The sequence below is a fragment of the Ranitomeya imitator genome, chromosome 2 (assembly GCF_032444005.1).
Source record: "Ranitomeya imitator isolate aRanImi1 chromosome 2, aRanImi1.pri, whole genome shotgun sequence".
NCBI lineage: Eukaryota > Metazoa > Chordata > Amphibia > Anura > Dendrobatidae > Ranitomeya > Ranitomeya imitator.
Genome location: NC_091283.1, coordinates 794671863 through 794699411, shown reverse-complemented (window position 1 = coordinate 794699411; position 27549 = coordinate 794671863). Strand labels below are relative to the sequence as shown.

Sequence of the window (27549 nt, the reverse complement as noted above, 5' to 3'; positions counted from 1 at the left end):
GGAGAGATCCTTTCTCCCAGTTATTAGTGACTACCGATGCCAGTCCTCTCCTCTTGATCATTGTTCTGGGGATCCGAACGGTACAGCTAGTTCTACAGCAGGTCCACTGCCTTCTGGCGGATCACCCATGCGATTCAATCGGACAATCTCACGTCTGTGCCATACGTCAATCATCTAGCAGGTACCCACGGTCAAGCGTCATGGCCGAGGTACCTCACATTCTCTGTTGGGCCACGATCTATCATTTGGTGGTCTCGGCACTACACTTCTCAGGTGTAGAACTCTGGGCGGCGGACGCCGTCACGTCAGGGCCCTGCCTCATGTGAGAGGGAACTTCACCCGGAAGTCTTCCATCAGATCCGACTTCTCTGGAGCACTCCAGATGTAGGTCGGATGGCATCCAGGCTAAACGCCAATGTACTCTAAGTTCATGGTTCGGCCCCCAGGTCCAAAAGCCATCGCAGTGCATGCTCTGGTTTTTCTATGCTACCAGTTTCCTTCACCCCTCTTCCACTACTTCCGAGATCTTTTTGGAAGCAGGAAGGTTTTTTCTCGTTTGCTGAACTAGTATTTTTCCGTCTTATTGCAACAAAACTGCTAATATGGACTTCCTCCAGGGAGTCTTCGCCCTTTTTTCTCTGCGATCTCCTCATCCTGACGAATCTTCGGAGCTAGCCGCTCTGTTCTTTCAGACTTTTTTCCCTTATTACCTTCAAGGCAAGGTTGTCTACAGGCAATCCCCATCCCTTGTTACCAAGGTGGTATTGTATTCCCACAGTTATGAGGGCATCGTTCTTCCCTCATCTCTTTCGGCACCAGTCCACATAACGGAATGGGTTCCCCATATTCTGGACGTGCAGGGCCGGCTCCAGGTTTTTGAGGGCCCCGGGCGAAAGAGTCTCAGTGGGCCCCCCCCTTTAACACATACCCCGATTCATGATCGCATATAAACACAGCCATGTAGTATATAACACTGCCCACGTAGTATATAGCAGCCCATGTAGTATATAGCAGCCCATGTAGCATCTAGCAGCCCACGTAGCATCTAGCAGCCCACGTAGCATCTAGCAGCCCACGTAGCATATAGCAGCCCACGTAGTATATAGCAGCGCAGCCCACGTAGTATATAGCAGCCCACGTAGTATATAGCAGCGCAGCCCACGTAGTATATAGCAGCGCCACTCACTCAGGCACTGGAAGGACTAGGAGCTCCTCCTGAATCTGCCTCATAACTTCAGCAGCACGGCAGCCAGCCAGGGGCGGAGATCAGAGCAGAGAACGTGCTCTCTCCGCCCATAAACAATGTCACACTGGCTGCCTTCTCTTAACCCCTATGTGTGCCTGCCTGGCTGCACTGACTGAGTGAGAAGATGCTTGTGTCAGAGCTGGCACATAGGGGTTAAGAGAACGCAGCCAGCAGTGACTTTGTGGGCGGAGAGAGCATGTTATCTCCTGCTCTGCTCTCCCAGCTGTATCTATGACAGCGTGAGTGGGCCCCCCTCTCTCCCCAGGGCCCCGGCATTTGCCCAGGTGCGCCGGGTGCTGACGCCGGCCCTGTGGACGTGGTGGGTGCTTTGAGTAGATACGTCTCGAGGACGGCGTCCTTCCGAAGGTTGGACACTTTATTTGGGCTACCTCATTGTAAGGTGCTTTCTGACGGTTACAGGAAGGGTTTAGCCGTTTCATCGGCCATGTTAGCTTGGTGGATTTGTTACACCATCCAGGAGACCTTCCGTGTTAAATGTCAGCCTATCTCCCTCTTTATCGAGGTTTCCTGGATTCTAGGCACCAGGCGTCGGCACAGCACGACTGCAAGCTTGCGGGTTCATCTAGTCCGCATGCATTCTTGAAGCACTATAATTCAAAGACTTTCAGGCTAAGTGTACACGTTCAGGATTTGTCGCAGAAAATTCCTGAGAAAACCGGACATTTTCTGCAAGAAATCCGCAAGAAAACCTCATGCGGTTTTGCCGCGTTTTTGCCGCGTTTTTTTCCGGACACTTCCCAAAGCATTTAGTAGTGGGAAATCCGCAAAAAAACACAAAATTAATGAACATGCTGCGGTTTTTACATGTGCACAAAACATGCGGAATTCATTCTAAATGATGGGATGCTTATTGTATGCAGTTTTTTTTGCGGTTTTATAGCGTTTTTATCAGGGAAAAACCGCGAAAAAAATGCGAAAAAACTGCAACGTGTGCACACAGCCTCACAGATGTGAGTCTGAGCAGGCGGACTCTGCAGGCCGCGGTGGCGCACTTGTAAGTAGCGGTTACACAGGGCCTGATCTGATGTTGCCCCCACCCAGGGACTGCTTTGGGATGTCCCACGGTCTGTGTCCCCCAATGAGGCGTAGGAGAAATAGGGATTTTTGTGTACTCACCGTAAAATCCTTTTCTCCGAGCATTCATTGGGGGACACAGCTCCCACCCTGTTATTAGCTTGTGCTTGTTTTATAATTTGACATGCTATACTCTCATATATAATGTGACATTCTCTACGCTCATATGTTATTGATCTCCTACTGCTTTTGCACCGAACTGGTTAGCTGAGAGCCAGCAGGAGGGTGTATACTGCAGAGGAGGATATCACATTCTTTGTATCACTTAGTGTCAGCCTCCTAGTGGCAGCAGCATACACCCACGGTCTGTGTTCCCCAACGAATGGCTCAGAGAAAAGGATTTTACGGTGAGTACACAAAAATCCATATTTTCCAATATGTGACAAGCCGGATATTGTCATGCGTGCGGATGAGATGCCCACTCCATTCTTACCGTTATACTCTTTTACTCCAAGTCTTGAGAATCCGCTTTTCAGACATGTTTCTCGTTATGCATCGGTGTGATACCTTCGTCTTACGTGTAAACTCACTGTTTAATGATTCCATTATCTCTTATGGAACTCTTTTTTGCTTTTTTCAATTTTTTGTCTTACAGAAAAAAGATCTTGCTTTAACAAAGTTAAAAACTGTGCAAAAGTTCAAAGAAGGAACAGTCCATAAGGGGCGAGTTATAGAGTTCAGTCCTATGGATCAGACACTCCTGCTGTCCTTTAAAAAGTAAGTTGCTGTTTTTTGTAGACATCTTGTCAGGTTTTTAGTGTCCACGTCGGACTGTATTCAGATTTTACATCCAACATAGCTGCTTCAGGGAATGAAATGGAGCCTACAAGATGATGCTTTGGACTCCGTCTGAAATCCTTTCTATTGGTGTATGCCTTTTCTCTGGACACAATAGCGTAGTAGACTGTTGTGAAAAAGGAAACCACATTTCAACATTGATGTCAATGGCTGCCTCAGGGAAACACCTGAATACTGTTTTTCTGGTGTTGATATGTAAGCCAGTGACTGAGCATTGAACGGCAACAAGACACAATGTGAATGCAATTAAGCTCGGTGCACGCATATTTTTTTTTTTTTTTTTTTGAGGTGATGAAAAACTACAGCAACTGCTCCTTCTTCAGAAAGTTTTTGTTTACCTGAAGCATTTACTTTTGCATCCTTTGGTTCACACTGTTCACAATTTGAAGCAGAGTTCTTCAGGAGCTGCTTCAGAGAAGTGACAAGCACTTATTGTTTCCTGAAACGTCTTTTATTTTGCAAATTTCGAAGCCTGAATTTGTTAATAGACACTAAAAAAGGAACACATGCACAGCAAGTTGCATTGACATTGCTGTGAATATGTTAATATTTTTGAGTTTTTCTTAGGCTTTTTCAGGCTTCTTGGCCTGAAAAAGACGACGTGGTCACAGTCTTAGACTTTTTTACACAAGGGTAATTCTCAATCAGATTCGGATTGAGAATTGCATGTTGCGCCTTTTTCCTATCACATTCTTACATCGTTTTGCAAGGTACGGGTACGGTGGGTGCGTTTTATTTTTTTTAAGATAAGAAAATAAAGACACCTTGAAACTACTATTGTACAAGAAAAAACAAAACCGGATTTGCTGCATCCTATCCCATAATAAGACAAAAAAAAAGCTTACTTTTTTCTCCTGATTTCCTAGACGGAAAATCACCTACATAGTGGAGAACCGGCATTGTGGATGAAATGTCCCAAAATCCCATCCACACGCTGTTGAGAAAATACATGGCTTCTATCTGCACTTCAGATTATAAGTCTGCCGTTTGTTAATTTATCCTACAAATGTTCACAGCAGGTTCCAAACAGAGAATTTGCCGCATATTTTCAGCTTTTATCGTAACAAAACCCATACAGACTTTCTTAAGTCACATATCGGGAAGCCTCCTTACAGGATTTTTAGTGTTGTTGGTTTTTTTTATCTTCCACATATTGTAATAACAGCAGTGTCCACAATGCTATTATGTAGTAGTTTTAGCTCAAGAAACCCTACAGAGTTCCGCTAAATGCTAAAAGCGACTTTAAAGAGATCGTCCGGCCTTAGGCTACAAGTCTGCAGTCACTCTATGTGAATCTTCACAGCGTGCAGTGTACATGCTGTGAGGATTCTCCCGCGCACATAGTTTCCATACTTCCGGTCACATTCTGACTAGTCTGTGTCCGGCCCTGTCCAATACATTGCACCCATCTAGTTGTCATGTGACCACATTATGCAAATCACATACTTGAGATCATGCTCCAGGCACCAGTGAATCTTCCCAGCACTTGCACTGCAAGTCTGCAGTCACACAGAATGGAAAACCCCTTTTAACAGCCAAGTCCAAGAGTACACAAGAACTCTCCTACAGAGTATTGTCCTAGGTGAAAGTGGTGATTCTAGTTTGGGCATAGTGTGATCGTGGAGTATATACTGTATATTTGTCTGATGTTGACATATTTTCCTCTCTTACCTTTTAAATTATTATTTTTCCTTACAGAGAGGTTCTGGAAGGCGTTTACTTGAGACTTGAAGATGTGCAGGTTGGACAAGTTCTGAAGGTAAATCTAAATCCAGTGTTCACTGATGTGCAGTAGTAAAGTTATGTAGGTGTTATAAAAGTCAGTAGTCCGTTTGTGCTTGACCAGAACACTACGAACCTCCAACATCTCTGGTGACATCTTTACATTGCGACACACTCATTATGTCTGACGGGCCTCCTATTTAGAAGAGGCCAAGAATCCTGGCTCTCATGATACGTGAGTGCCGGGATTTTTTGCTTTTCCATTTATACTTCCTCCACGAGCACCACGCCAGAACACGGAGTGTCGACCTCTTCTGTCTTTTCCCTTGCTATTTAGAAGAGACACCAGGGATGTTGCAGGCAGTAGGGGGCTAGCAGCTTGCCAACATCTTGAGATGGAGGGGGGGTGCCTTACTTAATTCTAGTGTATTGGCACCAGATTCAGCAGCTCCACATTGAGTTTGGGTTTGACATAGAAGAGACCCTTGTGTGTCAGATGTGTATGTGTAAAGGGTTCTCTCTGACTTCTCATTTCTGTAGCTTTCAGCCCTCTTTTCTGTCACGTACTATGCGTGGATACAGAAGGGGGCTGGCTGAGCTGTTGACATAAACCAGAGTAGTCATCCATGTCTTTGCTGGTCAGTAAGGGTTGGCTTTACTGTTGCATTCAGGATATCGATGGGAAAAGAGCCAGAAACTCAAGGGTGTAGTTACTAGTGATGAGTGAACATGGTCAGATAAGGCGTTATCTGAGCATGCTCCTCAGGTGTTAACCGAGTGACTTTGGCATGCTCGACAAATATGTTTGAGTCCCCATGGCTGAATGTTTCGCAGCTATTTGACAGTCACAACTAGGGCTGTGGAGTCGGTAAGCCAAACCTCCAACTCCGACTCCTCCATTTCCATAACTCCGACTCCACCAAAATGGACTCCAGCTCCGACTCCGACACCACAGCTCTGACAGGGCTGGTTAGTCGGTAAGCCAAACCTCCGACTTCAATTTCCATGACTCCGACTCCACGAAAATGGGCTCTGACTTCACGACTCCAACTCCACAGCCATTGTCACATCACTTAAAGAGATTGTCTAATAGTGGCGGGAACTCGAATATACTTTGCGAGCACCCCAAAAACACTTGGTTAGCACACGAGTATGCTCAGATAACGCCTTATACAAGCACGTTCGCTCATTAGTAGTAGTTAGTTGTGGTGATCTGGGCAAGAATGGATCGGAGCATCAGTAAGGGTGAATGAACATTTTCCCTTCAGTGATGGCTGCTGAGGATATGTTTGTGCTAGAGAAGTCCTGGGGTTTTGTCTGTGAGGTCCATATGCTCTAATAAGAAATATGTACAAGGGTTATTGTTGTAAGGTGGCTCCTTTTTGGCGTGATGCCTCATTGGTAAGATCTATATACCTTCTATGCTTGGGTTGCCCACACATCTGCTTTTTCTTACACAGGGAACGGTAAACAGTATAACGCCAATAGGAATGATAGTGGATATCACGAAACGCCTGAATGGTATTGTGCCCACCCTGCACCTGGCAGACGTCACTCTGCAGCAGCCGGAGAAGAAATACACGCCTGGGACCAAGATCAAGTGCAGGGTGAGGAAATCGCACTTTGGTCTTTGAGAATTATGGGACTTTTGTGTCACTGATTTATCCTTGTCTCCGAACATTACACAGGTCCTAAGTGTGGACCCAGCAGCCAAGAAGTTGATCTTGACCAGGAAGAAAATTCTGATAAATTCGAAGTTGCCAATCATCACCACCTACCACGATGCTACCCCTGGCCTGGTCACTCACGGCTTTATCCGATCCGTGAGAAGTTGCGGCTGCATCGTCCGGTTTTATAACAATGTCCAGGGGCTGGCACCAATCATGGAGTTGAGCACTGAATATATTACATCACCAGAAGAAGTTTTCTATCAGGGACAGGTAATAGTTGTAATAGTTTTTAAGGTTGAAGGTAGACATAAGTGCGTTTAAGTTTAACCTATAGATTAACTTGTTGATCCAGAAGAAGGAAAAACCCCCACAAGTTCAATGCTAATTGCCCCATATTGCCTCCACGTACGGCAATCGGACTAGTTCCCCTGATCCGTGTCCCATCACACAATCTAGTGCCCGTAACCTGGAATGTTATTATATTTAAAAAAAAATGCATCCAGACGCCACCTTGTACTTTGTGTAGTGAATCAACCATTACGACATCATGTGGCAGAGTCCCATAGTCTCACTATAATGATTGGACTGAGCAAAATATCTGAATTGAATGACTGAGACGCTTGTCCTGACACTTTTGACCATATAGTGTATTTTATATTAGTGATGATATGTATGTGGCTTTGCATCATTTTCAGGTGGTTAAAGTAAGAATTTTGGATTGTAATCCTGAGACGGGGAAACTACGGCTGTCCTTCAAGATGCTTGATGAGGAGGAGAAAGGAGTGAAGAAATCTAAGCCTGTAAAAGAGGTTACACAAGCCTGTACAGATGGGAAGGTATTTCTGGCCCAGTATCATCGCTGTCTGATAGTTTCTCTTATTTTTTTCTCTGTGCCTGTGATGGGGACAGTTCTGTTAAGTCTCTGCACATAGCTGGCCGTTCCTTCAGTGTGGTAAGGAAAGAATGGGATTTTATTTGCAGAAATGTTATGGGGTCACACACCCCTAGCCAATGCTCAGTACTCCCCTGTACACATGCACTCTCAGTGCGTCACATATGAATGAGGGGTGAAAGTCGCTGCCAGACAGGTCTGGTGGGTTTTCTTCCTTGAGAAAAGAACTAAATGATCGGGTGTGTTAGAAATCCAATTGCCCGATCTCTCTTGTTCTGACATCTGCCTTCAGGAGACAATCAGGATCTCTCCTTTCAAATCGGATGGTCAGCATGTCCCGCCCAAATCTACGGGTTCATGCCAACTTCATTTAAGGTGAATGGCCACGTGTATGTTTTCCATCTTTTGGAACATAGATAATGGACAGGTTCTGAAGACCCATGTATTTTAACAGGGTTATCGCACCGATAAGTAGGATTATGGGGGATCAACCGAAAAAAAGAGGTCTTGTATAAATGCTGTGATAGTGAGCATGCATGACTTCTGTTCTATATCCAAGAAGTATCGTTTCTCCTTGCGGAGATCGACATGCTAAGCATGCTGAGATGAGGAGACTTAAAGCCGCAATGCTCCTCTGGGTAATATGCTAATTATTATGACGAGTCAATTTGCATAATTAGCATATTACCCAGAGGAGCATTGCGGCTTTAAGTCTCCTCATCTCGGCATGCTTAGCATGTCGATCTCCGCAAGGAGAAATGATACTTCTTGGAAGACGGTCTGACGTCTCTCACACAGCCAAACCAGATATCCTCTTTGCACTGATGAGGGGCAGTACCCCGAAACACAGTGTCTGCAAATTGAGATTCTGGTTTGGCTATTATCTTAAGTCATGTGACAAGGCTCATTAAAGGATCAACATTGACTAGTAGGATCTCTACCTTCCAATAGGTGGCACTAGAGTTCTAGCTCTCTTCTGTTCTGTAATCATACTCCTGTTTAGTCAGTGTTCACTCATGTGCAATAATTCTCCCAAAAACCTATAGCAATGAATAGAGCTGTGATCACATAAGTATGCTGCTCTGTCATCTGAGAACAGCATGATGTAGGCATAGAGACCCTGAATCCAACAATATGTCACACAGATTACTGGACACCGAGTTTTTAGATTTAGAATGAAGCAGAAGTGTGCCATACAGTACAGTGGCCTCACATAGAGCTCCATACAGTATAATGGCCCCACATAGTGCTCTATACAGTATAATAGGCCCCACATAGTGCTCCATACAGAGTAATAGAACCCACATAGTGCTCCATACAGTATAATGGGCCCCACATAGTGCTCTATACAGTATAATAGGCCCCACATAGTGCTCTATACAGTATAATAGGCCCCACATAGTGCTCTATACAGTATAATAGGCCCCACATAGTGCTCCATACAGTATAATGGCCCCACATACTGCTCCATACAGTATAATAGGCCTCACATAGTACTCCATACAGTATAATGGTCCCACATAGTGCTCTATACAGTATAATAGGCCTCACATACTACTCCATGCAGTGTAATAGAACCCACATAGTGCTCCATACAGTATAATGGCCCCACATAGTGCTCCATACAGTATAATAGGCCCCACATAGTGCTCCATACAGTATAATAGGCCTCACATAGTACTCCATGCAGTGTAATAGAACCCACATAGTGCTCCATACAGTGTAATAGAACGGGCCCCAGATAGTGCTCTATACAGTATAATGGCCCCACATAGTGCTCTATACAGTATAATAGGCCCCACATAGTGCTCCATACAGTGTAATGGCCCCACATAGTGCTCTATACAGTATAATGGCCCCACATAGTGCTCTATACAGTATAATAGGCCCCACATAGTGCTCCATACAGTGTAATGGCCCCACATAGTGCTCCATACAGTATAATGGACACACATAGTGCTCTATACAGTATAATAGGCCCCACATAGTGCTCCATACAGTGTAATGGCCCCACATAGTGCTCCATACAGTATAATGGACACACATAGTGCTCTATACAGTATAATAGGCCCCACATAGTGCTCCATACAGTGTAATGGCCCCACATAGTGCTCCATACAGTATAATGGACACACATAGTGCTCTATACAGTATAATAGGCCCCACATAGTGCTCCATACAGTGTAATGGCCCCACATAGTGCTCCATGCAGTATAATAGAACGGGCCCCACATAGTGCTCTATACAGTATAATGGACACACATAGTTCCCCATACAGTATAATACTCCCCACGTTTAAAAAATAAATACCTCTGCCTGTTCTTCTGCGGCTCCAGTCTCTTCATGGTGTCTTTAGTTCCTCTGCACATCTTGGTACAACGGGCGAGTTGTAATGACGCGTTGCCTTCAACTCTATTGGCATGGCATCTTGGATGCCGATATAATTGAAAGTGCGATGCTGACCTGGAGATCCGCCTGGCGCTTCAGGAGGCCAAATATACTCGCCCTGTGAGCCAGATTTGGTCCGCAGGTCAGAGTTTGACATGTGCTCTAAAGCAAAAAGCTTGTAAGCGCGCGCTCCTTGTTTGTGAAATCGGCCACCTCTCATAGACTCCAGAGGTGGTCGGCTAGCTAGACTATGAGCTGTACACTATAAAATTAAAAATCCTTCTGTTCCTGAGAATGAAGTGTATTTTTTTAGAAGCACTTTGTAATTTTACCTACCATATTTACTATCATGGGAAAACGCCTCTAGCATCGAGTGCAAAGTGCTGGTGTCCTGTATGATACAAAGAGCATACGAAGAAATGGAGACCTGTAATTGTAGTGGCCCTAACAGCAGGCCCTTGTGGTCTTTCATAGCTTTTCTGTTATTAACTCTTGCACCTCTTGCCATTTGCCCATAATACCTGCCTATAGCAGGGATATAAAATTTGGGGTCTTTTCAATGTTTTTAGTTTTCCATTGTGTAAAATGTTATCTGTAGGCTCGGGTCACTGTATTACGTGTAATTCTATGTTTTGTTTTTTTGTTTTTCTTTTTGTCAGACTGTTGTTGTGAAAATCGCGAGTAAGGCAGATGACGGGCTGAATGTGCTGATTCTGCCCAAGGAAAGTCCTGCATTTCTTCCGAAGACTCATCTGTCTGATCACGTCTCCAATTGTGAGCTCTTGTGGCACTGTTTGCAGGAGGGTGATGAGCTCACCGGACTAATGGGTCTCGGCACCTTAAAAGGCAAAACTGTATCCTTTTCAGTCTTTATGTCCTAAGGTTTTTATTTTCAGCCTCAGTATTTTCCCATCTTTAGGGTCACTGAATTGGCAATCCTAGGTGTCACTGCAGTCTCCTGTATGGAGTAGATGTGATGTGAACAGGCAACGCAGCTTAAAGGGAATCTGTCAGCAGGTTTTTACTACTTCCTCTGAGAGCAGCATGCTGTAGGCAAAAAGAGGCTGAATCCAATGATGTGTCACTTAGATTACTGGGTGCCACCGTTCTGACACATTCGGAGCTTTTAGATTTGGAATAAAGCCGAGCTGAGAAAGCTAACCCCGCCCACATCACAGCTAACCCTGCCCACACCAGGCTCCATGTAGAAAGTCCATAGACAGTGAGGTGCTTATCACAGAAGGGGGCGTTGCTGGACTAGTCCAGTAATGTTAATCATAATGATAAATCCTTCACAGTTAGTAAACAATCGCATGCACTTTGACAAGTGACAAATCCCTGAATTCTGTGCCTCAGCCTCTATTTCTTGCAGTCTTCAGACTACATAGCAAAATCTGTTGACAGATTCCCTGTAAAGGGGTAAATCTCTCGAGCCCAAGAAAGTGACTCTGGGGTGCCTGGTTTAAATGGAGCAAGAATCCCACATGCTTGCCATTGCGCTCTTTGTTGTCTGTGAGACTAATGGCTACAGCTAAGTACAGCGGACAATGATGCAGGTTGTGGCGCACAAACAGGACCATGACTGTTCGGTTGGGATGCAGCAAAGTGCGATTCTCAGGCATAGTAGGTTCACCGCGATCAATGACATATGACCAGATTTCTCTTCAAATTACACAGGAATTTAGGAGTCAGTGCATTACTGTCCAAACCAAGCACATGATCTGGCTGCTCCTTTGGCATCTTTCCAAAGGATCAACTTCCCACCTACTTGTATTCCATCTATCTCCACACTTCTCTGGTTGAACTATCAGTCAATGAAGAGGACGCTGGGGATCGATGGAAAACAGGTGGGAATGTTGCGGTGATTTGTTTGGCCATGCCAAAAGTGCACCGAGCGCCTGTGCTTGGTTTGAGCTGTCATTCTATTTAATACATTTTTAAATTAGTTTTGATATACATTTTTGTAGCAAAGGTTTCAGTAAAACTTGTTTTTCATTAATTGAAATCCCTTGTACTTGTAAGGATATGAGTCCAGTGGTCAGCGCTACTAGTGATTGACAGTCTTCCCTGTATGACTGTGCATGTAGAGAGGGCTGTCAATCGCTAGTAGGACCGCCCACTGGACACACATACATACAAACACCAGGGTTTTCACTGAATAAAAAAATCTTTTACAACAAACCTATATATCATTCTGTTCAGCTTCTCCTCTATACCATGGTGTCCACAGACTGGACTCCATGTGCAATGTGAAAGGTTCCCTTTAAATACGGCCCTCCACCATGTCTTTATTGATTCCTCTTGATCTTGGTGGATCCTTTACTAAAAGCTTCAGATACTGACCAGGAAACCTGCCCTCATCTCGTTCATGGAAAAGGAGCCGGGCGCCAAGGAGTTTTCTGACTTGCAGATTGGGATGCTGCTCACTGGATTTGTGAAGAATATAATGCCGTATGGAGTCTTTGTGGAGCTCCCGTGTGGACTCGTCGGTCTGGTCCCATTATCGGTACGTCACATGGTTATTGCAACATGGCAGCCATATTGGTTGTTATGTATTTGGATTGAATGCATTAAGGTCAACCCGTTTAACATCGACTGCGGTTTTTGCGATATACTCTAACATTTTTTGGTGTTTTTATTGTTTAGGATTTTTATTAGATTTTTTTCGCATTTTTTTAGATTCAGACTGTGTTCACACATTGCGAACACATTGCAGCTTTTTTGCAATATTTTCTGAGGTTTTGAGAGAAAGGGAGGCAATGTAGCAAGCAGCAACCTGTGAAGACAAGATGGGCCTGAAAAGATATTTTGTTTTCCTGCATTTTTAATTTTTTTCTTTTTCAATAATTTGTGGCAATAGAAAATGAGCGACAAGTTTGTGACAAACGTCAACGACCATTTTACTGTGGGCCAGACGGTGGTGGCCGAGGTGACAAACATCGATGAGGAGAAGAAACGTTTCCTGCTGACCCTGAAGATGTCTAGATGTGCCCTCGATGACCGCTCGGCCGAGAGCTTTGCACGTCTGAGCCAGTGTATGAAGGAGATTCAGCTCTCGAGGAGTCTTCTTGCCAGACATGGTACGATTCTTTGCGAATGATCATGGATTTGCTGGTTAATATTTTAGACTCTTTACTGATTGATCTTAAGATTTGTGATTGTACAGCATAAATATAATTCCTAGGATTAGGTACATGCATGGTGGATACAGCGGCATGTAAAAGTTTGTGCATGCCTTTGTCAAAATTACTGTTATTGTGGACAGTTAAGCAAGCTGAAGATGAAATGATCTCTAAAAGGGCTAAAGTTCAAGATGACAAATTTCCTTTGTATTTTAGTCTACAAAAAATATCTTTCTTTTTTTTTTTTCATTTTAACCCCTTTCTGACATTGGACGTACTATCCCGTCCATGTGGGGTGGGCCCCTATGACCATGGACGGGATAGTACGTCCAGCGCGATCGGCGGCGCTCACGGGGGGATCACGGCCGGGTGTCAGCTGCCTATCGCAGCTGACATCCGGCACTATGTGCCAGGAGCGGTCACGGACCGCCCCCGGCACATTAACCCCTGGCACACCGCGATCAAAGATGATCGCGATGTGCCGGCGGTGCAGGGAAGCACCGCGCAGGGAGGGGGCTCCCTGCGGGCTTCCCTGAGCCCCCCGCAGCAACGCGATGTGATCGCGTTGCTGCGAGGGTCTTACCTCCCTCCCTCCCTGCTCGAGCCCCGGATCCAAGATGGCCGCGGAGCCGGGTCCTGCAGGGAGGGAGGTGGCTTCACAGAGCCTGCTCAGAGCAGGCACTGTGAAGCCTGCAGCGCTGCATGTCAGATCAGTGATCTGACAGAGTGCTGTGCAAACTGTCAGATCACTGATCTGTGATGTCCCCCCCTGGGACAAAGTAAAAAAGTAAAAAAAAAAATTAAAAAAAATATTCCAAAATAATGAAAAAAAAATATATATTATTCCCATAAATACATTTCTTTATCTAAATAAAAAAAAAAAAAACAATAAAAGTACACATATTTAGTATCGCCGCGTCCGTAACGGCCCGACCTATAAAACTGGCCCACTAGTTAACCCCTTCAGTAAACACCGTAAGAAAAAAAAAAAAAACGAGGCAAAAAACAACGCTTTATTATCATACCGCCGAACAAAAAGTGGAATAACACGCGATCAAAAAGACAGATATAAATAACCATGGTACCGCTGAAAACGTCATCTTGTCCCGCAAAAAACGAGCCGCCATACAGCATCATCAGCAAAAAAATAAAAAAGTTATAGTCCTGAGAATAAAGCGATGCCAAAATAATTATTTTTTCTATAAAATAGTTTTTATCGTATAAAAGCGCCAAAACATAAAAAAATGATATAAATGAGGTGTCGCTGTAATCGTACTGACCCGAAGAATAAAACTGCTTTATCAATTTTACCAAACGCGGAACGGTATAAACGCCTCCCCCAAAAGAAATTCATGAATAGCTGGTTTTTGGTCATTCTGCCTCACAAAAATCGGAATAAAAAGCGATCAAAAAATGTCACGTGCCCGAAAATGTTACCAATAAAAACGTCAACTCGTCCCGCAAAAAACAAGACCTCACATGACTCTGTGGACCAAAATATAGAAAAATTATAGCTCTCAAAATGTGGTAACGCAAAAAAATATTTTTTGCAATAAAAAGCGTCTTTCAGTGTGTGACGGCTGCCAATCATAAAAATCCGCTAAAAAACCCGCTATAAAAGTAAATCAAACCCCCCTTCATCACCCCCTTAGTTAGGGACAAATTAAAAAAAATGTATTTATTTCCATTTTCGGGTTAGGGCTAGGGTTAGGGCTAGGGTTAGGGCTAGGGTTAGGGCTAGGGCTAGGGTTAGGGCTAGGGCTAGGGTTAGGGCTAGGGTTAGGGCTAGGGTTAGGGCTAGGGCTAGGGTTAGGATTAGGGTTAGGGCTAGGGTTAGGGCTAGGGCTACAGTTTGGGTTGGGGCTAAAGTTACAGTTAGGGTTTAGATCACATTTACGGTTGGGAATAGGGTTGGGATTAGGGTTAGGGGTGTGTCTGGGTTAGAGGTGTGGTTAGGGTTACTGTTGGGATTAGGGTTAGGGATGTGTTTGGATTAGGGTTTCAGTTATAATTGTGGGGTTTCCACTGTTTAGGCACATCAGGGGCTCTCCAAACGCGACATGGCGTCCGATCTCAATTCCAGCCAATTCTGCGTTGAAAAAGTAAAACAGTGCTTCTTCCCTTCCGAGCTCTCCCGTGTGCCCAAACAGGGGTTTACCCCAACATATGGGGTATCAGCGTACTCAGGACAAATAGGACAACAACTTTTGGGGTCCAATTTCTCCTGTTACCCTTGGGAAAATACAAAACTCGGGGCTAAAACATATTTTTTGTGGGAAAAAAAAAGATTTTTATTTTCACGGCTCTGCGTTATAAACTGTAGTGAAACACTTGGGGGTTCAAAGTTCTCACAGCACATCTAGATTAGTTCCCTGGGGGGTATAGTTTCCAATATGGGGTCACTTGTGGGGGGTTTCTACTGTTTAGGTACATTAGGGGTTCTGCAAACGCAATGTGACGTCTGCAGACCATTCCATCTAAGTCTGCATTCCAAATGGCGCTCCTTCCCTTCCGAGCTCTGCCATGCGCTCAAACGGTGGTTTCCCCCAACATACGGGGTATCAGCGTATTCAGGACAAATTGGACAACAACTTTTGGGGTCGAATTTCTCCTCTTACCCTCGGGAAAATACAAAACTGGGGGCTAAAAAATAATTTTGGGGGGAAATATTTTTTTTTTTAATTTTCACGGCTCTGCGTTACAAACTGTAGTGAAACACTTGGGGGTTCAAAGCTATCACAACACATCTAGATGAGTTCCTTAGGGGGTCTAGTTTCCAAAATGGTGTCACTTATGGGAGGTTTCTACTGTTTAGGTACATTAGGGGCTCTGCAAATGCAATGTGACACCTGCAGACCATTCCATCTAAGTCCTCATTCCAAATGGAGCTCCTTCCCTTCCGAGCCCTCCCATGCGCCCAAACAGTGGTTCCCCCCCACATATGGGGTATCAGCGCACTCAGGACAAATTGGACAACAAATTGTGGGGTCGAATTTCTCCTGTTACCCTCGGGAAAATACAAAACTGGGGGCTAAAAAATAATTTTTGTGGGAAAAAATTTTTGTTTTATTTTTACGGCTCTCCATTATAAACTTCTGTGAAGCCCTTGGTGGGTCAAAGCGCTCAGCACACATCTAGATAAGTTCCTAAGGGGGTCTACTTTCCAAAATGGTGTCACTTGTGGGGGGTTTCTACTGTTTAGGTACATTAGGGGCTCTGCAAACGCAATGTGACACCTGCAGACCATTCCATCTAAGTCTGCATTTAAATGGCACTCCTTCCCTTCTGAGCCCTCCCATGTGCCCAAACAGTGGTTCCCCCCACAAATGGTGTATCATCGCACTCAGGACAAATTGGGCAACAAATTTTGGGGTCCAATTTCTCCTGTTACCCTCAGGAAAATACAAAACTGGGGGCTAAAAAAATAATTTTTGTGGGAAAAAAATTTTGTTTTATTTTTACGGCTCTGCATTATAAACTTCTGTGAAGCACTTGGTGGGTCAAAGTGCTCACCACACCTCTAGATAAGTTCCTTAGGGGGTCTACTTTCCAAAATGGTGTCACTTGTGGGGGGTTTCAATGTTTAGGCACATCAGTGGCTCTTCAAACGCAACATGGCGTCCCATCTCAATTCCTGTCAATTTTGCATTGAAAAGTCAAATGGCACTCCTTCGCTTCCGAGCTCTGCCATGCTCCCAAACAGTGGTTTACCCCCACATGTGGGGTATTGGCATACTCAGGACAAATTGTACAACAATGTTTGGGGTCCATTTTCTCCTGTTACCCTTGGTAAAATAAAACAAATTGGAGCTGAATTAAATTTTTTGTGAAAAAAAGTTAAATGTTCATTTTTATTTAAACATTCAAAAAATTCCTGTGAAGCATCAGAAGGGTTAATAAACTTCTTGAATATGGTTTTGAGCACCTTGAGGGGTGCAGTTTTTAGAATGGTGTCAGACTTGGGTATTTTCTATCATATAGACCCCTCAAAATGACTTCAAATGAGATGTGGTCCCTAAAATAAAATGGTGTTGTAGAAATGAGAAATTGCTGGTCAACTTTTAACCCTTATAACTCCCTAACAAAAAAAAATTTTGGTTCCAAAATTGTGCTGATGTAAAGTAGACATGTGGGAAATGTTACTTATTAAGTATTTTGTGTGACATATCTCTGTGATTTAATTGCATAAAAATTCAAAGTTGGAAAATTGCGAAATTTTCATAATTTTCGCCAAATTTCCGTTTTTTTCACAAATAAACGCAGGTACTATAAAAGAATTTTTACCATTGTCATGAAGTACGATATGTCACGAGAAAACATTGTCAGAATCACCAGGATCCATTGAAGCGTTCCAGAGTTATAACCTCATAAAGGGACAGTGGTCAGAATTGTAAAAATTGGCCCGGTCATTAACGTGCAAACCACCCTTGGGGGTAAAGGGGTTAAAATTGGAAAAGATAATGGACAATGCAAAAGTTTGGGCACCCTTGGAGATTTGCGTTCTCAGATAACTTTGACCAAGGTTTTGACCTTAAGTAGCCGGTTATCGATTGTTCATGATTGTTGTTAGGGATGGCCAGGTGATGCAAAATTCCCAGATAAAAACCCAGCCTCCTCTAACCTTGTGCCAAAAAACAGCAGCCATGGGTTCTTCTAAGCAGCTGCCTAGCACTCTGAAAATAAAAATGGTGGAGGCACACAAAGCAGGAGAAGTCTATAGGGCGTTGATCCAGGGAACTAGTCTGATTGCCGTATGTGGAGTCGGGAAGGAATTTTTTTCCCCAATGTGGAGCTTACTCTTTGCCACATGGGTTTTTTTTGCCTTCCTCTGGATCAACATGTTAGGGCATGTTAGGTTAGGCTATGGGTTGAACTAGATGGACATATAGTCTTCCTTCAACCTTAATAACTATGTAACTATATGTAACTATAAGAAGATAGCAAAGCGTTTTCAAGTTGCCCTTTCCTCAGTTCAAAATGTAATTCTGAAATGGCAGTTATCAGGAACAGTGGCGGTCAAGATAAGATCTGGAAGACCAAGCTAAATTTCAGTGAGAGCTAGAGCTGCTTGTAGGATTGCTAGAGAGGCAAATCAGAACCCCCACTTGACTGCAAAAGACCTTCAGAAAGATTTAGCAAACTTGTTCAGAGACATAAGCACACATATGGCCTTTATGGAAGAGTCATCAGAAGAAAACCTCTTCTGCATTCTCATCATAAAATTCAGTGTCATAAGTATGCAAAGGAACCTCTAAGCAAGCCTGATGCATTTTGGAAACAAGTCCTGTGGACCGATGAGACTAAAATAGAACTCATTCCTCACAATGATCAAAGGTATGTGTGGAGAAAAAAGGGCACAGAATTTCAGGAAAAGAACATCTCGCCAACCATTAAGTATGGGGGGAAATCAATCATGCTTTCGGGTTGTGTTGCAACCAATGGCACAGGTAATATATCACGAGTAGAAGAATGGACTCAGTGAAATTTCAACAAATTCTGAATGCAAACATAATGCAATCTGTAAAAAAGCTGAAAAGAGGATGGCTTCTACAAATGAATAATGATCCTAAACACCTGTCAAAATCCACAATAGACTACCTCAAAAGGCGCAAGCTGAAGGTTTTACTATGGCCCTCACAGTCCCCTGATCTGAACATCATTGAAAATCTGTGGCTAGACCTCAAAATAGCAGAACATGCAAGATGACCCAGGAATCTCACAGAACCGAAAGAATTTTCCAAGGAGGAATAGATGAAAATCCCTCAAACAAGAATTGAACGATTCTTGGCTGACTACACAAAAACAGGATTTTTGGTTGCTTACTGTAAAATCTGTTTCTCAGAGCCTTCATTGGGGGACACAGGAAACCATGGGTGTATGCTGCTGCCACTAGGAGGCTGTGTACACCCCACCGACCGTCACTAGGATAATCAGTTAGTGAGAAAGCAGTAGGAGAAGCAATGAATAAAAGAGAAAGAAAAATACACGAACTCAAACAGTAACAATATAATACGGTAAAAAGATCTGTTAAACTTGGGAGGGTACTGTGTCCCCCCAATGACGGCTCCAAGAAACAGATTTTATGGTAAGCAACCAAAAATCCTGTTTTCTCTATCGCTTCATTGGAGGACACAGAAAGCCATGGGACGTCCCAAAGCAGTACCCAAGGGGAAGGAAAAGCAGAAAACTCCATTCAGGTCGGAGAACTCACCACTGCCGCCTGCAAGGTCTTTCTACCTAAGCTGGCATCTGCTGAAGCGTAGGCATAGACACTGAAAAATTAGCAAACATGTGGATGGAGAACCGATTATCGCTCTGCAGAGCTGCATGGCAAAGGCCCTATGTGTACCGCCAGGAGGTGCCCACTGCCCGAGTAGAGTGTGCCTTAAACCCAGGAGAAGGCGCTCTGCTCTGACCCGGTAAGCCTACAATTGCCATCCGGATCCAGCGAGCAAATATTTGCCCTGGAGTCCGGAAGGCCTCAGTGCGCACTGTAAGGAATCTGTCATCCAAAAGGAAGGTGACCAGATAGATGCACGATGCTCAAATCAGGTCTAACCTGATAAGAAAAGCTATCGGGAATGAAACCGAGCCAAACGAAAGAAAGGATAAATCCTCATTTAGGTTGCAAAGTCACCTTACCCTGTTAAAAAAAATAAATAAATAAAAAAGGAAGGCGATAGGAAAGAGCCGCCAACTCCGGGACGCGCCTAATGGGGGAGAACCACAAGAAAAAAATCACTGTCCAAACAGAGAGCCCTCTCGAAGTGTTTCCAAGTGCAAACTCTCAAGGGCCTCCAGAACTAGTTGAAGTCCTAGGAGTCCAATACAAGGGCGCGGCATTCTCTGCCGAACAATTCTGGTGACCGATCTGTCTGGATGCCTACAGGGGGCTTCCGCGAGAAGGCAGACAACTTCTGCAAAGCAAAACCCTGTGGGCCAATCCAGTGTTTAAAAGAGATAAACTGGCACCCCCTGAAAACAGGAGTTTGAGAACGATGGAGAGCCTTCCTGAGTCATGATGAGAATGTCACATCGGTACTGGAAGAGCACTGGACCAGTGATCTGCAGAATGGGCAGGACCACTGCCACGAGCTCTGAGAAGGTCCTGGGAGCAGATGTGAACCCGGAGGGGAGGACGACAAACTGAAAAAGGAATATGGATATAGGCTTCCATGGAGAACAATGATTTGTGGTTTCCGGGAAGCAATTACTGAACGAAGAGATTCCATCCTGAAATGACTAGAAAGGACTCCTTAGATTCAGGAATCTTAGAACCAGGATGGGTTATGCAGAGGAAAATCTACCAGGACTGGTCCTGGGAGATGTTTCCGGCACATTATCGGAACTCCCGTGGTAGGGGAAACGCCCACAGGAGGATTTAAAGGAAACCTGTTTCCTAATCCGGTGAGCCCATGGATTCACCTGCTGGGAGGACTGCTCCGTCTAAGGAAAACGGCGATTTGACTGAGAGTACCGAAACTCGCACTTCAAAAGAGAATAACGAGGTTTGGCCTGAGGAACGATAGAGCTCGTCCCTCTGGTAGCATCTTTAATAATTTGATCCAGCGTGGATCAAAACAGACGGGAACCCTGGAAAGGCAAGATGGTAAGGGACTTCTTTTAGGATAAGTACACCTGCCACGCCTTAAGTCAAATGGTCCTACTTATGGCCACTATGTTGCTGGACGCCCGAGCAGCACATGTGGCGGCATCTAGAGAGGCGGATACCATGTACTTCCCTGCAAGAGAAATTTCGTTTGTGAGTTTGGCCAATTCCTCCGGTTGCGCTCCAGAAAGAATGCCTTGACTGAGCAGCTTAGCCCATGTGGCTATGGACTTTGCCACCCAGGTGGAGGAAAAGGCAGGGCACAATGTACAGGCGGCCACTTCAAATGCTGCCATTGAGGGAAGCTCCATCTGAAAGAGGAAGGACTGTATTGGTGGACTGTCTGGAAACCGGGGGTTTCACAGTTGGAGAAGTGGTCCAGTTCTCGGTGAGCTCAGGTGAGAAGGTATATAGGATGCCAAGGCACTTCCTTCTTTGGAAGCAGATGGTTGGGTTGTCCCATTCCTTGGAAAGTACCTCCTCAAATTCTGTGAGAGGCAAAGACCTTAGAAGCTAGCCTGGACCGTCCTAAACGAAACCGCCTGTTCTGCAGGTTCCGTAGCGGTATCTTTAATGTTAAAGGTCTGGTTGACCACCACGATGAGGCTCTGGAACAAGTCCCTCTTATTAGAGGCCCGGTGAGAACCCTGGTCCGAGAAGTCCTCAGACAGTACATCCGCCACCTCTGAATCTGGGTAAAGGGACTGGGAAAAGGATGTTCACCGGCAGAGGTCAGGGGGAGAAAGGGAGTGGGAGGAAGAACTAGAATGACAATCCTGCCTAGACCTACTATGACCCTTGCTGGTAGGCACAGCCGGAGAGTCCTTCGATCCGCCAGTAACGGCGGAAGTAGGAAGAGACAATCCGTCAAGGACAGACACCAGGGTCTGGGACACCCTGGTGAGGTCCGTGAGAGATTGCGACAGAGAGGTAGCCCATACTGGGATCGGGGCACCATTCTCTCCTGGGGCAGTAGGGGGTTCCTGGGTAGCGGGCACAGGGGGACTGCTGCAGTCTTGACAGAGGGGAGAGGACTCGTCTGAAGGGAGTTTGCATTTGCATGAAGAGCAGACAAAGTTTCTGACGAGCAAAAGAAAAGGAAGCAGGAGGGCAAGAGCGCTCTCCTTTAGAGTTAGGCATGCTAAGAAGCAGACCCACTAACTGATGCTGCAAGAAGGTTAGGGGACAGAGAGCTGAGGAGAGTGTCAGTCTGCAGAGCAGAGATACTCACAGGCCCTGAAGAACCTGTGGGTTCCTCACAGGCCCTGGAGAACAAGTGAGGCTGCAGGACAATTGCAGGATAGAGGAAAGCAGGTCCTACAGAGTTGAGCCATCTTCTGGGTCCAGCTGCCGGGAAATGGCGGCCGCAGGAGGAAGGGGAGGACTGGGAGTGGTAAGAAAGGCGCGCAGAGCCGGGCTGCAGAAAAAGAGAGGGGGGAGTGGGCTGAAAAGCCCGCTTACTAGGGCCGGAAGGAGGGCCAAACTAGACGCTGGGGCCAAGAAGAGGAGGTGTGTCATCAATGGGCGGGAGAAAAGCCCGCCTGAAGACACTGAAGAGAAGGGGGCAGGGCCAAACGCCATAACTAGGCCACACTGAAGCCGGAGCCTAAATTAGTGGCAAAGGCCCCGGGAACAGGGAAGCACACAGAATAATTAACCCAGCTGTCAGTGACCGCTCCAAAAATAAGAGCCCATGCCGGGACCGAATATTCTGATCCTACTATTACGTAACCGACCGAATAAGGCGGAAAGCAGGCCCCACATGAAGTAAAACCCCTGAATAAAGAATCTTAGAGGAAGATGGAGGAAAAAGACAAAAGAGAATGGATGAGTCTCTCCCTAAGGGTACCGTCACACTATACCATTTCGATCGCTACGACGGTACGATTCGTGACGTTCCAGCGATATCGTTACGATATCGCTGTGTCTGACACGCAGCAGCGATCAGGGATCCTGCTGAGAATCGTACGTCGTAGCAGATCGTTTAGAACTTTCTTTCGTCGCTGGATCTCCCGCTGTCATCGCTAGATCGGTGTGTGTGACACCGATCTAGCGATGCGATCCAGCGATGCGTTCGCTTGTAACCAGGGTAAACATTGGGTAACTAAGCGCAGGACCGCGCTTAGTAACCCGATGTTTACCCTGGTTACAAGCGTAAAACTAAAAAAAAACAAACAGCACATACTTACATTCTGGTGTCCGTCAGGTCCCTTGCCGTCTGCTTCCCGCACTGTGACTGCCGGCCGTAAAGTGAAAGCAGAGCACAGCGGCTGTGCTTTCACTTTCACTTTACGGCCAGCAGTCAGTGAATGCGGGAAGCAGACGGCAAGGGACCTGACGGACACCAGAATGTAAGTATGTGCTGTTTTTTTTTTTTTTTAGTTTTACGCTTGTAACCAGGGTAAACATCGGGTTACTAAGCGCGGCCCTGTGCTTAGTTACCCGATGTTTACCCTGGTTACCCAGGGACCTCGGCATCGTTGGTCGCTGGAGAGCTGTCTGTGTGACAGCTCTCCAGCGACCACACTACGATTTACCTACGATCACGGCCAGGTCATATCGCTGGTCGTGATCGTAGGTAAATCGTATAGTGTGACGGTACCTTAAGTCTTCTTATCTTCACCATTCTTTATCCTCTTCTTTCTTCAATACCCGAATCTTCTCCACTGACACATCTGGACTGGAACCTGACTGAGAGAGAGAGGAAGGGAGATGTACTTCTCCATCCTGAGGGCGTCCGAGAATTTGAGTCTGAGGGACGTCCATGCCTCCTGAAACCGACAGGCTCTGGTGGGCGAGTGGGTAGGAGACGGGGGCTAGGTCCGAATCACCTATACACCCTTCTGTGTTAGGGGTTGGGGTCCTGCCGACTAGACATATGAGGATACGGGGTGGCAGTACACGCCATACTCAGTCTCTACGTGGTAGTACAGTTGTGACTGTTCACTAGTGTTGAGCATTCCGATACCGCAAGTATCGGGTATCGGCCGATACTTGCGGTATCGGAATTCCGATACCGAGATCCGATATTTTTGTGATATCGGGTATCGGTATCGGAAGTGTAAAATAAAGAATTAAAATAAAAAATATTGTTATATTCACCTCTCCGGCGGCCCCTGGACATCAGCGGGAGGATCCGGCGTCCGGCACGGCTTCTTTCTTCAAAATGCGCGCCTTCAGGACCTGTGGAATGACGTCCCGGCTTCTGATTGGTCGCGTGCCGCCCATGTGACCGCCACGCGACCAATCAGAAGCCGCGACGTCATTCCTCAGCTAAAGTCCTAGAATGAGCGCCTTCTAGGACCTGAGGAATGACGTCGCGGCTTCTGATTGGTCGCGTGGCGGTCACATGGGCGGCACGCGACCAATCAGAAGCCGGGACGTCATTCCACAGGTCCTGAAGGCGCGCATTTTGAAGAAAGAAGCCGTGCCGGACGCCGGATCCTCCCGCTGATGTCCAGGGGCCGCCGGAGAGGTGAATATAACAATATTTTTTATTTTAATTCTTTATTTTACACTTTAATATGGATCCCAGGGCCTGAAGGAGAGTTTCCTCTCCTTCAGACCCTGGGATCCATGAGGATACATTCCGATACTTGATGTCCCATTGACTTGTATTGGTATCGGATATCGGTATCGGCGATATCCGATATTTTTCGGGTATCGGCCGATACTATCCGATACCGATACTTTCAAGTATCGGACGGTATCGCTCAACACTACTGTTCACACTGTATTCCTCCAGAGGTAGGAGGAGATCCATCTGAAAAAGAAGAAAGTTACTGGAAAACGACAAAAACCAAGGTAGATATGGGTCTAGTGAAAGACCTGTGTCCACCTCCTACTGACACTAAGCTGAAATGATTTATCCTAGTGCCAGTCGGTGGGGTGTTCACTGCGGAGGAGCTAACTTTTTTTGTGCATAGTGTCTGCCTCCAAGTGGCAGCATCATATACCCCATGGTTTCCTGTGTCTCCCAATGAAGCGATAGAGAAAAGTGTTTACAAGCTGTGATACTTTCAAAAGTGGGAGCTACTAGGTGCTAACTAGTGATGAGCGAATATACTCGTTATTAGATGTAAATCATTCAGCTGCAGCAAGAAAAACTAAAACTCTGAGCACTAAAAAATACCCGGAGGACCCCCAAGCGTGCTCGGGAAATAACGTGTATATGCGCTCATCACTAGTGCTAACCATGCAAGGTGACCAAACTTTTGCCTTTTGCATCGGCCCATTTTCCTTTCTGTAATTTTTCAAATGTAAAAGATGAAAATATAATGATTTTTTTTTTTTTTTTTTTAACTAAAATACAAAAGGAAATGTGTTATCTTTAACTTTTAGCCTCTTAGAGATCATTTGATCTTCAACTTGCTTAACTGTTCACAATAACAGTTCAAACTTTTACATGCCACTGTATGTAGCAGTTGTCTTCCCAAGAAAATAATGGTGTTGAAGCATCGCCTAGAACCCTACATTACTGTTCCTCTCTTGCTCCTTCTGCAGATGTATATACGTGCCATTAACCTAGTCCATATGCTTCGTCCTTACAGTCTGACATTTCGGCACTGATTTGAATGGTGACATACTGTGCAGATTGTTTGTTTTCTGTATTTTTCCGGGATGAGTAACAGAGGTACAGCACACCTTTCTAAGTTAAAGAGAATCTGTCACCCCAAAATTTGCCTATAAGCTGTGGCCACCGGCATCAGGGGCTTATCTACAGCATTCTGTAATGCTGTAGATAAGCCCCCGATGTAACCTGCAAGATAAGAAAAATAGGTTAGATTATACCCACCCAGGCGAAGTCCCGATGTGGTCCGGTCCGATGAGCGTCGCAGGTCCGGGTCCAGCGCCTCCCATCTTCATATGATGACGTCCTCTTCTTTGCTTCTTGTCGCGGCTCCTCCGCAGGTGTACTTATCTGCCCTGTTGAGGGCAGAGCAAAGTACTGCAGTGCTCAGGCGCTGGGCCTCTCTGACATTTCCCGGCACCTGCACACTGCAGTACTTTGCTCTGCCCTCAGCAGGGCAGATAAGTACACCTGCGGAGGAGCCGCAGCAGGAAGCAAAGAAGAGGACGTCATCGTATGAAGATGGGAGGCGCCGGACCCAGATTGCTACGCCCATTGGACCGCATCTGGACCGCCCCTGGGTGAGTATAATCTAACTTGTTTTTCTTATCTTTCAGGTCACATCGGGGGCTTATCTACAGCATTACAGAATGCTGTAGATAAGCCCCTGATGCCGGTGGCCGCAGCTTAGCCCTCTTTCACACATCAGTTTTTTGCCATCAGTCACAATCTGTCTTTTTTTAGAAAAAAAACATTTGCTGGATCAGTTTTTTTCTCATAGACTTGTATTAGGCCGGGTTCACATTGCGTTAACAGCAGCCCGTTCAACACATACGTTAACGAGCTGCTGTTAGCGCAAGTGCCGACATTCCATTGCGCTAGCATAGATAGAGCATCTGCTAGCTCTATCTGCGCTAGCAGTGACGGACCCGGAAACGCTGCAGCCCGCGTCTCTGGGTCCGTCACTCAGTGACGGCACATCGCTAGCGCATGCCCATTGTGGGCGTGTGCTAGCGATGCGTCCGACATAGGAATTAATGGCGGCGTTAACGGACTGCGTTACACAGCGTTATGCCACGGTGTAATGTAGTCTGTCTAACGGACGCCATTAACGGAATGTGAACCCGGCCTTAGCGACGGATTGTGATGGATGGCCTTCCGTTTCATCTGTCGTTTGACAGATCCGTCGTAAAGTCTTTGTCCGTCGGCCTGAGACAACGGACAAAGTAACGTCTTTGTGTACGTCAAAAAACGGGACAGAGACGGATCCTGCGCTGTCCGTCGTTGGCTAAAATGGAAGCCTATGGGAGCAGGATCCATCGTTGTCTGTCAAAAGACTGAATCCAGTGACGGATTCCACTTTATTAAAATGAGCATGCCTGGAAGAATTTCTATTCCTTTAATTTAACACATCTATTCCTTTAATTTAACACATTTTTCCATTCAGGTGATTCGACGGATCCGTAAAAAAAAAAAAAAACTTATCCAGTGCATCAGTTTTTCACAATCAGCACAGGATCCATCTTTACAACACTTTGACAGATTGTGACGGATTCTAAAACGTTGATGTGTGAAAGAGGCCTTATAGGCGAAAAATAGCGTGACAGATTCCCTTTAAGATGCTCCATTATGATATTATTACATTATAGCCTTGTATTATAAAGTCATGAAGGGTAAATGTTGTTGCCTCTGTGACCCCTTTTTAACACTTTCTGGTCTTACCCCTGCTGTATTAGGGCATCTGGAGGATGATGAGAATCTTTACTCCCTAGTCCCGGGGAAGAAACTGACCCTCGTTGTTGACGCCGTGGAAGAGGATTGTTCAGTTCTGTTCAGCATCGGCAAAGTATCTGGAGCTCAGAAAATAACAGCAGCTCAACATGGGAATAAAGGTAAAACCTTTCACCTAATGTATGTGATGAAAATTTAAAGGGGTTTTCCAGTTTTGCTTTTTTTTTTTTTAAACTCTTCTCCGGCTGCAGTTTGTCTTAAAAAATGAAATGGATGCGGCGCTGAGTCTCCACCTCTGCTCCCGCTGTGTGTCTACACCGCTGAAGTCAAGTGGTTTCAGTACTGACAAGTCTGTGAACTCGGTGGCTCTGCCTGAGCTGATGGCACAAGCCGCTGAGCTCACTGATTGGCTGCAGTGCTTTAGACATGTCATTAGCGCTGCAGGCAGTAACAGACACCAGAAGTTTGTTTTGTTTTTTTGTCCATAGGGATTTCCATTTGCAATGCTGTTTCCTTAAAAGCCTTAAAGCATTTTGATATAAGAAGGCTTTTATTGTTCACACTTTTATTGGAAGATGCATGAACTTGAATCTTTTAGAAGCATTTTGCATCTAGTCTCCTTGACTGCACGCTGGGTAGGACGCTTGCCGATGCCAGTGGGAGGACGCACAGTAGATATTGTGCATTTATCCTATTGATTAGACTT

General features: G+C 45.4%; 1 protein-coding gene across 1 annotated transcript in view; it reads left to right on the top strand.

Annotated features, from left to right (window-relative positions):
* Positions 1-27549, top strand: part of PDCD11 (programmed cell death 11) — a 64990-nt gene that overhangs the window by 16540 nt on the left and 20901 nt on the right. The window contains exons 10-18 of the mRNA XM_069753697.1: positions 2937-3058; positions 4838-4898; positions 6322-6468; positions 6550-6801; positions 7227-7367; positions 10471-10665; positions 12147-12317; positions 12672-12891; positions 26849-27004. Coding sequence (XP_069609798.1) covers positions 2937-3058; positions 4838-4898; positions 6322-6468; positions 6550-6801; positions 7227-7367; positions 10471-10665; positions 12147-12317; positions 12672-12891; positions 26849-27004 — 1465 coding nt within the window. The remainder of the gene's footprint in view (positions 1-2936; positions 3059-4837; positions 4899-6321; positions 6469-6549; positions 6802-7226; positions 7368-10470; positions 10666-12146; positions 12318-12671; positions 12892-26848; positions 27005-27549) is intronic.